Raw genomic sequence first — 13297 nt, forward strand, 5'->3', positions numbered from 1 at the left:
GAGGCCTAGTTGGGCCCGAAGGCCGTAGTCGACGACCGGAATGGACGCTCTTGGTCTCGAAGAGTAGTGTCGACAGGAAAAGTCTTGAAGCCGATGAGGATTGCGTGCCGACGGTAATCTGTTCCAACACGGAGCGCTGGAACCACATCCAAGCCCGGTGGCGGGAAAAAAAAAACTGGGGATGGAGCTGATGCCCATGCGCAGTTTCACCCAAAGGAGGAGTCACCTAGCCCGTGACTTCCAAAGACTTTCTACGACAAACACAAACTGCAAACATTCGGGCCCAACACTAGGTGGCCATCTATGCATAGTGTGCAATCTGCAGCTCATATGCCTCGAACACTATGTTTATTTTCATATGCTTGCGTGCAGCTTCTCTTGTATGAATCAACGTGTACTAAAACAAGGAAAGCCAAGCATCAAAACTAAACCTGGTAAACATTTCAAGCAGCTAATCCAACTACATAACTAAAATTTATGATTTTTAGTTAGCACACCTTTCTACAGAGACGCATATATTTATAATACATATCTATTCCAATCACATAACCATGAAACATTTACTTTGGAGTGCATAGAGTGGAAGGACTAACATTTACCTGCAGAATTAGTGCCAGGTCTTGTATTATCTTTAGCATGAACTTCATCAGTCTAAAGTGATGAAAAAAATACAAATTACAAACATTATACAAGTTTAGAACGATTAAAATATCATACAATAAGGTCATTAAACAGTTCTTGTAGGAGAGTGCCCCTTTTTGACATGGTCACCCCCAATTTTTGCCTAGTATTCAAAACATTGTGAAAGCCATGTTAAAAAAGCTTCATCTCAACCCTACATGTCCTGGGAATTTTTGCTCAATCTCCGTGATCCCTGGCATATGTAAGATGGTGGACAGGCATCTCTCTGAATTTCTCGAGTTCAATTCTTTCCTTCACTACACACAAGCTGGTTTTAGGCTTAAACATAGCACTGAAATCGCCCTTATAGCGGTGGTGGAGGAAGCTAAAAAGAGACTTGATCAAGGGGCCTCTACATATGTACTATACTGCATGTGTGGACATATCTGCATGAGCCGCCCAGTGCTGGCCAGTTCAATTACTGCCAGAGTATATGTGCTGGACATGTACTCCACAGCTACATGATGGCTACACTGAAACCAAAGATGTTTGGTATCAATCATCTTGTATACATGAACGGATTCCAGTGATGGATGCAGGGTGATGGATTTATTAATACATGCACCCAGAGGACACCTAAGAGGTGCCTTCTAAAAACCTACCAACTACTAGTGGGCTGGCTGACTGGTCCTGACCAGCCTGCCACCACAGTTTTCTGACCCTCATGGGTGACTGCCAACGCTCTCAGGAGGTCAGGAAGGATAAGTTACTTACCTGTAATCCTAGTTCTCTTCAAAGTCATCAAAGTCATAAGCACTAAATAGTCCCGCCCATGTGCGGGACCCCGGAGCAATAGCCAATAATATGCATACATTATATATATATATATATAATATGCATATACATATGCAGCCTGAAAACAAAATATTAGGCTCCGAAACTGCCATCACTGCATGTACCGGTATATCTTTTACATTTGACAAAATAAAGACATAGAAGTTACCATATACGACATATTTAAAGAAGAAAACTGCCCTGAGTTTGCTTTGAAACACACAACCTTTATTTTCAAAGGTAAAAAAGGCAGGATCATAGAGGCAGATTTAGCCTAGACAGGCTGCATAGGAAACAATTGGAAAAATTGGCGCCGTGCTTTTAAGACCTCCAGGAACCCCCAGTTAGGTCAGTTCATTTGGACAGCGGATAACAGTGTAAGCAGAGTATGGGTAAGGTGTACATATATAGGCCTGGTATTCACCCGGGGAGGAAGGAGGGTTGCTTATAAGAGAACTAGGTTTACAGGTAAGTAACTTATCTTTCTCTTCTAGGGGATACTCATCAATACTCATCAGCACTGAGGGGAGGAGCCTAGCTCGCGTCCGAGATGGCCGCGCTTTAGCTCGGCTCCGTCTACTTTCCTGTTCGAAACATAAATCCTGCCTTTATCCTGCCCCGGGAAGACAATTTCAGCTAAGCTGTGGTTCTGCGGCGATCTCTAGGCACTTACCGTCTGTTCCGGTTGTCTCTGGGTGCCGTGGTTCCGGAGCTGTGCCTTCGCTCGCTTCGGGGCCTTTGGAGCGGACTGGCCTGAGTCTCTCCTCGGCGGCGCCCGGACGGGGCGCTACGCTATGGCCGGCCTTTGATGGCGCAGTGGGCTCGGCCGACGAGGCGGTTGTGCAGATAGGCCGGTTGCGGCTTTCTGGCCTGATCAGGCGGTCCCGCGGCCTGGGGTGGAGGCGCCGCCTTCCGTTGACGGGGCTGACCGTAGATGTGGCTTGTCCCCCCCCTTTGTTCTCCGGTCCGGCCATTTTGAGTGCCTCCGCCCGGACTCGGAGAACGGGGCCGGTGGCATTGGGGGGCCTGCGATCCTCCTTCTTCTGGTGGCCCCCCCTCTTGCTCTGGACGTGCCTCTGCTGGTGGTTGGCTGAATTCTGTTTGCCCTGCTGTGGCCCGGGCCGGGGTCGAGGATCGCTGCGGCCCCGCCGGGCTCCCAAAATGGCGGCCGACCCTGTATATCTCAGCCGGGCCGTGATGGGCGGCGGTGGTCCACGATGTGGCACAGAAGCCGGATACTGTAAAGGTGTTCCTACACTTGCCGACATCCTCGCCGCCCTGCGCTCCTGGGGTGCTCCGGTGGCCGCACCCGCTGATAACCTGGAGGAGGCTCGTTTCGCTGGGCCGTTTGAGCCCCCCCTGGCGTGTGCGGCTACGTCGCTACTGGGTGCGGCTGGAACTATCCTGGAAATTATGGACCCGGTGGCTGCCGTTTCTGCGGATATGCGGAGTTCCGCTGCCCTCCATCGTGATGTGTCCTCTCCTGGGCTGTGGGTCGGTAGGCCGGGTCCTGTCCGGACCGGACTCGGTGGTTCTTCCTGTGCTTCATCACCTCGAATGGCCGACCGTAGATCCTGTGCTGACTCCGCTGGGTCGGCTTTCCTCAGATCATCTTCGGACCTGTGCCTGCATTGTGTACAATGGTTTCTGACTGTTCCGGATCATCCAAGGGGTACATGAAACATCTTCTGCGGATTGAAGTTTGACCTCCCTGTTCTCTGCCTCCTGTTCCTCATGGTCTGGTTCTTCGTGAGGCGGACTGCCACAGATTTGGAAAAACAAGGACAGGGATGAGACGATCTTGCCTTTATGGACTGGTGTTTTGTAATGGTTGGATGAGCGGCTTGTAACGGTATGGCCTTGTCGGATTCTTGTCGTATTCCTGTGATGTGTCCTTGGAATCTTTGTCTTCCCGTGGGCACTGCTGTTTCGGACGGGAGGGTGGGAGCCTATGATTCTGTTTTATGGCCCTCTCCCGTGTTCTTTCCTCCCTTATTCCTTCTTTTCCCCCTTTTTTGTCTTTATGGTTCAATCTAGCTTTAGTTCTTCTATATTTCGGGTTCTGATTAGGGTGACAGGCACGCTGCTGGGGGGTAGGCCATAGCCTTCTGCAGGGGTGCAGGGTGGGCTTGTGGGGTGGGGGGGTCTGTCATTTCTTTGGGGTTTTTCTCCCCTCATTTTCTTATTCTTTGGTTCTATGGCTCTTGTGTGTCCTCTTTTTCGGGGCGCGGTCTCAGCATATGTCCCCCTGGGTGGGTTATTTTTGTTGCACTAACCGTTTGGTCTCACTGTAACTTGGACTCACTACGTAATTTTGCTCCGGTTACTACTGGTTCTGTATACCGATTTGTGGTTCCTGATCTCGTTTGCCATGGGGCGCGTGCTTGAGGTGGCGTTCTTCCTTTTCCCCTTTGTCCCCTTCTCTCTCTTTTTTCTTTCCTTCCTCCCCCCCTCTCGTGGGGGGGTTTTTTCCTTATTCCTTGGGTTGTGTGAAGGAGGGCTTTATTTGATAAGCTTTTTTCGATTCTGTTTGTTATGATATGTTCTTGTTGTGGTGGGTGGGCGCTGAACGGCGGTTGCCACTGTTTTTCTGGCGGGACTCCTGTTCTGCCCTTATCGATATGTGTTGGTCATTATTGCGTTATCCTGTATCTTCCAACGCGGCTTGTTCGCGGCCCACCCCGGCCCTCCGAGACTTCCTACCTGTTATTATTCTGTCATTCCCGTTTCTACATTAGAAAATCAACCTTCACGTATCCTGCCCCTGCTGGTTGCTATATGGCTTTTAGCCCTTATTTCCTGTATGCTTTGATGTGATATTCTGTATGCGTTTCGGTGCTGTTTACTCGGTTTCTTATTTGTGGTGGCCGGCCCGCTGGGTTGTAGGCCCGTATTTGTGAGCCTTCTCTGTACAATAAAGGTTTAAAAAAAAAAAAAATACTCATCAGCACTGAATAGAGTAGCAAGCCAATCCCAGCACCCTGCGGACGAATACCAGCATATCAAACCATTTTACCAACATATATTACCCAAACAAATTTCTCAGGGATGCTTGACCAAACTGAGCATCCGCCTGAGTATCAGAATCAAGGCAGTAATGGCGTGCGAAAGTATGAACCGAAAGCCATGTGGCTGCTTTACAAATTTCTTGAATAGGTACATTCATAAGCATTGCTATCGTAGCAGCTTTGCCTCTTGTAGAGTGCGCTCTCAGCTTGCCCAGGAGCTGCTTTTGTGCCAACTGCTAAGAGAACATAATACATGACACTATCCATCTAGAATTGGACCTTTTAGAGACAGGAAAACCAGTGTTTAACAGACCATAACTCACAAACAGTTGGTCAGACTTTCGTACATCTTTAGGTGGAGAAGTGTGGCTCAATGGTTAGAGCAGGCAGACCTCGATGCAGAGCTCTGGCCAGGGACCAGGGTTCTATTCCCGCCTCAGCGGGTCTCGGGCTCATTAATTCCCCTGACCTGATATTCTCGCCTCAGTGCCTATTCTGATCATGGGTCTCACGCTGCAACTCTGGGCAATAGCTTGCTTAGTCTCCACAACGGCCCCCACAACGCGAGGGATGCCTGGTCTGCACCATGGGGGTGCCCAGGAGTGGACACTTCACAGGGAAAGCCAGGAAGGGTTCCCTTGCGGTATTCGTACAAGCGCCAGGAAACCCACTGCGGGTAGCTGTGCGCTATACAAGTACAAAAACATTTACATTTACATTTTGTTTTGTCAAGATAGAATTTCAACACTCGTTTTAAATCTAAAGAGTGCAGCGCTCTCACAGCCGGAGTGGTAGGATTGGCAAAGAAAGTAGGAAGAGTTACTGACTGGTTGATATGAAACTCCGAGACCACCTTAGGAAGGAACCTCGGGTGAGTACGTAACAGCACTATTCGCATGAAAAACGAGAAGGCTCTGTAGAGCATAAGGCTTGTATCTCACTTACCCTGCGAGCAGATGTGATTGCAACGAGGAAAGCAGTCTTGCACGAAAGATGCGGAATGGAAGCTTTGCGGATGGGTTCGAATGGGGGACCCATTAGTTTAGAGAGGACTACATTCAGCTCCCAGGGAGGAGATGGACCCCTAACGGGAGGATAGACCTTCTTGAGACCCTCCAGGAAATCCTTAACAGCTGGCATTTGAAAGAACAAAGCCTGAGTGGGAGACTTTCTATATGCTGTTATCGCTGCCAGGTGAACTTTTATGGAGGAGTATTGTAAACCTGCTTTGGGCAAATACAGTAAGTATGGTAACAGTAACTGTTCCTGACCTCAAATAGGGTCATGACCTGCAGCAGTACACCACATGTAAAAACGCTTCCACTTAAAAGCGTAAGACTTTCTTGTTGAAGCTCTCCTAGCCTCCTTTAAGATCTGCATGCAGTCCTGAGAGAGTCCTAAATGTCCATATTGGAAGAACTCAGGAGCCATGCTGCTAACCTCAGGGACGGCAGGTTGGGGTGGAACACCTTGCCGTCCGCCCTGGGCAACAGATCCGGATGACATGGCAGCCTCCTGTGTAGTACTTTGGACAGGTGAAGAAGGTGAAGGCGAGGCCACTCTGGAGCAATCAGGATCATGTCTGTCTTGGACTTGTACAGCTTCCTGATCACCATGGGAATGAGTGGAATCAGTGGAAAAGCGTAGAGTAATGTCTCTGACCAATCTATCTACAGAGCATTCCCCTTGGAATCCGGTTGCGGGTATCTGGAGGCGAAGACGTAGCATTTTGCGTTTCTGGCATCCGCAAAGAGATCAAGGTCTGGTGTTTCCCAGTTACGGAAGATGTCTTGTACCATTTCTTGTTTTAGCATCCAGTCGTGTGCTTCTGCGAAATGCCTGCTTAGGTCATCTGCTTGGAAGTTGAGGACGCCCGCTAAGTAAATTGCAGATATTTTCATGTCTCGTGCCAGAAGCCATTTCCAAATAGCCTGTGCTTCCAGCGACCAGGGTCTGAAACTGGTTCCCCCGCTTGTTCAGGTAGTAAATCGTTATGTTATCCATCTGAACAAGCAGAGAAGTCGATGTGACTGAAGGAAAAAACGCTTTGAGAGCTAGATGGACCGCTCTGAGTTCCAGCATGTTTATGTGGTATAGTTGCTCTTTCTCTGACCACATCCCTTGGATTTGTAATATGTCCCATATGAGCGCCCCATCCCTGAAGGGACGCATCCGACACCAGAGTCTGTTGGGGCATTTCCTCTTTTTTTTTTTTTTTTTTTTTGCAGAGTTTTATATAGCGCGAACTAGAACCGAACCGAATCAGTTATCAGCGCGCTTTACATAGCACCAGTTACGTTACATGAGGACACACTTTCAATTTTTTGGCATGGGGAGATTAAGTGATTTGCCCAGAATCACAGGGGGTTTTTGGTGTCGTTACCGAGACTCGAACCCAGATCCCCAGGTCCGAGGTCGAGCGCCTTAGCCGTTAGGCCAACCCCTTGAAAAGGAACTCCCACAATCAGATGAACCCGTCGCATCCACCATCGGATGGAGAGTCGGACTGACAGAGGTATTGATAACTTGTCCTCCCAACGATTGAAGATTTCACCACTGATCCTCCAGAGTCTGCTGCAGAGGCCTCATCTGAAGCCTGGTGTTTGGAACGAGAAAAATGCACAAGGCCATGGACCCCAGCAGAGAGGAGATCTTCCCGGCCGTGGGCCGAGGTATCTTCAGGAGAGTTTGACACTTGTGGAGAATGGATGATAGTCAACGCAAGAGGGTATCCTTCGGAGGAGAGACTGAGTCCAGAGTTGCGCCTAGGTAGTGTATCCTCTGTGTTGGATGGAGGATGAACTTTTTGAAGTTTACATGCAGACCGAGCCGATGCAACTGGTGAATGCAGTACGTGAGGTGCTGTTGCAGAAGAGTGGGAGACGCAATCTTGAGAAGCCAGTCGTCTTGGTAAGGGAAGACGAATATGTGCTGTTGCTACTGCCATGCACTTTGAGAATGTGCGAGGAGCAGCTACTACTGCCATGCACTTTGAGAATGTGAGAGGAGCCAACTTCAGTCCGAAGGGCAGAACCATGAATTGGAAGTGGTTTGATTGGATGTGAAACCGTAGGAACTTCCGATGCTTTTGAGAGATTGGTATGTAAAAATAGGCATCTTGAAGATCTATGGAACACATCCAGTCCCCTTGATGCAGAAGAGGTATTATTTGATGCAATGCCAGCATTCTGAATTTTTCTCGTAGGATGAATTTGTTGAGACTTCTGAGATCTAGTATAGGCCTGAACTCCTTGTTTGGACCTTTCTTTGGGACAAAAAGTAGCGAGAGTAGATCCCCTGCCGACGTTGATGCAGTGGGACCTCTTCGATGGCGTAGGAGTAGAGCAGACACCTCTTCCCTCAAAAGATGTATACAATGGGTGACAGTCCTTTGAGGAGGAATGGAAGATGGAGGGGACTACCCATTCTTTACAATATTCAGCACCCACTTGTCTAGTGGGTGCTAGACAAGTGGGTAACGGAGATAGGGGAAGCAAGCACTCACTGCTTTTATTGTTGTTGCTTGGCAGCAGGTGTGGACTGCCTGGAATTACCACCTCTTCCTCTACCAGGACGACGCTGGGAGAATTGTGACCATCTTTGATTTTGCTGGGAGGACCATTGAGGGGTTTGCACCCTCTGTTGGTTTTGTCGCCGATCGTAAGGACAGTAACGTCATCTGAAGTCCTTCCTTATTTCGAGCCACACAGCTTTCAATGTATCCAGCTCGGTCTTCATTCTAGACATTTCATCATCAGCATGAGAGCCGAAGAGTGATGTTCCATTGAAGGGGAGATTAAGAATGCAATGTTGTGCCTCAGGTTCTAGCCCAGTCAATCTCAGCCAGGCAGAGCGTCGGGCACAAATTCCATGAGAATAGCCATGGGCAGCTAGGTCTGAGGTATTGGCCGCTGCACTTATCACTTGATTGGCTTCATACAGAATTTCTAGGAAATATTGCGTCTTCTTTTGGGAGCTTCTCTGTGAAACGTGAAAGGGAGACCCATAAGGAACCGTCACATCGACCCAGCAAGGCCGAGGCGCTTGCTACTTTAATGTAACAAGCCGAGGTTTTGCACATTTTCTTACCCACAGAATCCATGGCTTTACTGTCTTTATCTGGAGGCACTGCGGATAATGCTTCCCCGGTCTGATTTTTTTCCTGCCGCTGAAACAATAACAGAGTCCGTTGGAGGGTCAGCCATCAGAAAGAAGGGGTCAATTTCAGGAGCCGTATATTTCTTGGTAATCTGAGATGGTGCAGCCCCCACCGATGCTGGAGTGACACATTTTTGTAGAGCAGGCTCCAGCAATCCAGGCACTAGAGGGAGCAGAGGTCTAGAGGAAGACTTTTGGTGCAGGGTTTCAAAGATCACGGATGTCTTGGTGGTAGAGACCGGCATTTCAATGTGGAGTTTAGCCGCACCACGGCAGAGAACCTCATTTAAGGTCAGAATATCATCAATAGGCGATATTCTACTTGGAGGAGAGGAAAAAAGAGTCGGAGAATAGTCAGCCTTGGATTTCGATGACCATGAAGAAGATTTACAGCTCCGTCTTCTAGGAGATCGGTGTCGAGATTTGGATGCCCGACTCCTAGGAGAGCGTGATGATCGCCTTCTTACCGATGGGTACCTTCATGGCGCGGTACGTTCGTGTCTTTCCGAAGAATGTACAGACTGAATCAGAGGTGACCTGGCTCTTGAAGGAGAATGTGGTAGATTAATCCTGCGGATCTTCCACTCTCTAATATCTCCTACCCACCTCGGCGAGATATTAGTTGGTTGGGCTGGAGACAGTACTGGTGAGGGCTCGGGAGTGACTTGCACTATCTGAAGCCCTGGGGAGGAAGAAGCACTCCTTGACGTCACCACCTGAGCGTCCCGCAAACGGTCCTTCGACGCCGCCCTAGGTTTCTTCGCTGGGGGAGAGAACCTGATTGTGATCTCCTCGACATCGACCTCCTCGACGTCGACCTAGAACTTGACCTGTTCGACCCAGAAGGCCTTTTCCTAGATCTCAACGTCGATCTTTCCGACGGTGATCTCCTCGACGTCGACTTCCTCGGTGTCGGCGTCATGTGTCTCGACCTCGAATGTCTGGGTCTCTCAGGCGTCGAAGCCCTTGGTGTTCGGCTCGACGTCTATGCCATTGGACCTTTCGCCGTCGACGGCGATCTCAACGTCGGTCTAGAACCTCTCGGCAGCGAGCTTCGACGTGGATGTATCGATGCCGAGCCCCGGCCTCTTGACGTCGTAGGCGAGCCAGACTTGGACCGCCTACGCGTGGATGTCGACTTCATCCTATGTAACTTCTCACCTTGTCTCGACGGCAAAGGATGTCTTGACGGCGATGGACGTTTCGACAGCGATTTCAACTTCGACTCTGAGCACAAAGGTACCTTGGATGTCAATCTGTCCCTCGACAGTGTAGGAGACCGATGCTTCCTTTTCTCACCTCTTTCTGTGCGCTCTCTTGATTGAGAGGAGGGATCCCTTGAGTGATGTTCTTCTCGCCCACTCACTGTTTCCTTTCCTCTCTCCAGCATGGAATGCAGCTTAATCATCTCCCTCTCCCTACGGGTTCTCATGGAAATCTTGCTGCAGTGGTAACATTGGTCTGGCTTGTGAGATTATAGTCCCAATAGGCTCTGCGCATTGGAATAATATCTTCAGTAGTGTAGACGTAGGACTGAGGTTAACTAGGTCTCTACTGACTATATTAGACTTAAGTTTTTTGCCAGCTAGCTCAGAGTTCACTAGAAACTTTCTCGAATAAGCGAGGAGGAGTTTAACCTCCCTGGATAGACAAGAAGGGATTTAGTTTCTGACAACCATAAAACATGACAACTTTGCTCTCCCTGAATAAGAGTATATCTCTAGAGTCGTGTGAAAACAAAAGACAGCTACAGCTATTTCACTCAGTCAAAGGTGCGTACTTAGTTTCACCAGATTGCGGAGAAAAAAAATAGAGACGGGCGTTTTCAATAAAAGGTGTTATTTATTGAGCAGTCTCTTTCCTCATGCAAGAGAAATGAATTGCTACAATTGCAATACTTATAGTTAAGTAAAGTGCATACAGTAAAAGCAGGATTATGAAATAATACTGTAAAAGCATTGATATGGTTTCTTAGCCATATGATACTTTAAAATGGATAAAATTGATACATACATATATACTTGACTAATCGTACTCAACTGGTGCTTCTAACTACGCCTACCCCGGTGTACCTGACCTAAGCCTAATACGTGGGAAGGAGTAAGTAAGTAGCAGTTTTAAGTTAAGTTTGTTTTGCCAAGAATCTTACTCAAGAATTCTCTGTAAGGGTTTAGTCAGTTCAGTACCTGGGTATTAGAAGGCAGGAGGTCTGGTATCTCTCTCTCAGGACTCGGTATCCCAGTCACCCGCAAGGGTAAGCTGGAAACGCCGGAGGCTGGATTTCTCGGCAGGAGAAAAGACAGCGCCTTTCTCAGCGCGTCAAAAGGGAGGGGCAGCGTCCGTGGGCTCTCGCATCAGCTGGGCTCTCGGGCAAGTAGTAGCTGCTCCAGATTAATCACCACTGTGTCTTTGCTTAAGGCAACGTTGGTATATTTATACCTGAAAGGTGCCGGGTTTGACGTAAGGCTGGACATAAGACGTCAATAAGGATGTCACTAATAACTGGTCGTTCTTACAGTGCTTTACTGAGTTCTCGGACGAAATCAAAACAAAGCAGCGGGGATTTCCCAGGTTGCTGGAGGCTTGGATTTGTTTAAGAACTCGGTGTGCTTTCTAGGGGGCTGGAGGAATAGGCTTGCTTAATGTGACAGCATGCGCTATGACTGAATTATGAAAAGGGTTTCTATGCCGTTGTAGGGATATTATTGATTTATAACCACACAAGGGCAAAGAATAGGAATATCGATTCAGGTACCTAGATAAACACACTACAAGATGAAGGTAAACAAGTAATACAGACTGAATGAGGGTCTGACTTAACCATCTTTTTTCCACAGGCCGGGCACTTATTAAATGAGGCCGGCATTTTGACAGGACAAAAATAGCCAAAAGTCAGAAAATATTAGTAGAATCAGTAGCTAAGTACTAAAGATGTTGAGTGAAGTAAAAAAAAAAACTTTTTACCAGAAAAAAGTGATAAAAAAATCACCAACTGGCGAGCTCAGTGCTCCAGGATCCTCACAGAAAAAGCCGGAAAACAGAACTGACCTAACTGTCACCTATGGTGCATGATGGGAGCCTAGGGGTTCCTGGAGGTCTTAAAGGCACGGCACCAATTTTTCCGATTCTTCCTATGCAGCCTGTCTAGGCTAAATCTGCCTTTATGATCTTGCCTTTTTACCTTTGAAAATAAATGTTGTGCGTTTCAAAGCAAACTCAGGGCAGTTTTCTTCTTTACATATATCATATCTGGTGGCTTATATGTCTTTATTTTGTAAAAGATTTACATGCAATGATGGAAGTTTTGGAGCCTAATGTATTTTCATACTGCATATGTATATGCATATGCATATTATCTATATATATGGGTATTTATGTGTGTAGATAGATAGATATTATCGGCTATTGCTCCGGGGTCCCGCACATGGGCGGGACTATTCAGTGCTTATGACTATTGATGAGTATCCCCTGGAAGAAAACAATACCTGCTCCGGCAGAGGGTGTTCACACCCCCTTCTAGCAAGATGACCTCTAAATTCCAAGGCAGAAGGCTTGAAAGAGCCCACTGCATTTGGTATACTAATCAGGCTTCTCTCAGAGGGAAGCCACCCCTCTGACTATGGCTCATTTGGCACCTGGACCGGCAAAATTTGGACACCCAAAGGGCAGTTAGTCCCCGTATTTCTCTACCAAATTGGATTGGTCATTAGAAAAACTATCCACAGGGATGAAGTGGGTTCTTGTAACTAAACTGGAACAGCATAAGAATGATGCGACTTTAACAAAACTAATACTACTTAATGTGTACATTCACCCAAGCGAGGAGACAAAAGACGAGCACATGAACATGTTGTTCGGAATAATAAAATCACTACAAAGGCTGTATTGTCAGGCACAGTTCATCATCTCCGATGACTTTAATATAAATGTATGTATTACCCCAGGGAATCCGAATAAAAAGGGAAATAACTTTAGATGACATTTTGAAATATTAGGATTGATACAGCTCAATGGAAATACAAAAGCGGATTCACCGGCAGGAATGACTTTTTAAGAGGGTCTAACAGTTCAACCATCGATCATACTATAGTGCGTGAATCTGTAGCGCAAGAGACGGAAACATTCCAAATCGTGTCACGCATAGAGAGCGATCACATGCCACAATCATTACAATTGGAGCAACTTTCGACCAGGCTGACAGCAACTTAAAATCTACTTTCCACGCCACGTGCCTACAACTTAAGACAACTGAAATGGCGAGTAATAGGGATTTAGAAGGTAATGGCAGAAGTATACCGACAAGTGGGCACGAGCAAAGGAAGTTCAGAGGAATCCGCAAGTTCAGAGCCACCACAAGCCGGGAAGGGAAACAGATTAAGAGCCTCGGAAAATCTATCGGAAGCCTTAATGGAAAGCTTTGCGGACAACAAGAGGCAATATTCCTCTAAGCCGCATAGGAAGCCCATTGTGACAAAGAGTCACCATCCCTGGTTCAATCATGAACTACGTAAGTAAAAAAGCCCAATAGTGCGAGAAATAAGAGCAGTCTCAAACCAGTTAAAAACAGGGGAATAACCCGACAGAAGTGAGCTTAAAAAAACTAAGAAAACAATATAAGAAAAACTGTCTAGCAGCTAAAACCAGATATCGAGTCGTAATATAGAATACACTCCTTC

The 13297-nt window shown here is 47.5% G+C and overlaps 1 protein-coding gene across 1 annotated transcript in view; it reads right to left on the reverse strand.

Moving 5' to 3' along the window:
* DDX1 (DEAD-box helicase 1) overlaps positions 1–13297 on the reverse strand; it is a 336768-nt gene that overhangs the window by 100147 nt on the left and 223324 nt on the right. The window contains exon 18 of the mRNA XM_078647776.1: positions 600–651. Coding sequence (XP_078503902.1) covers positions 600–651 — 52 coding nt within the window. The remainder of the gene's footprint in view (positions 1–599; positions 652–13297) is intronic.

The sequence above is a fragment of the Lissotriton helveticus genome, chromosome 6, assembly GCF_964261635.1.
Source record: "Lissotriton helveticus chromosome 6, aLisHel1.1, whole genome shotgun sequence".
NCBI lineage: Eukaryota > Metazoa > Chordata > Amphibia > Caudata > Salamandridae > Lissotriton > Lissotriton helveticus.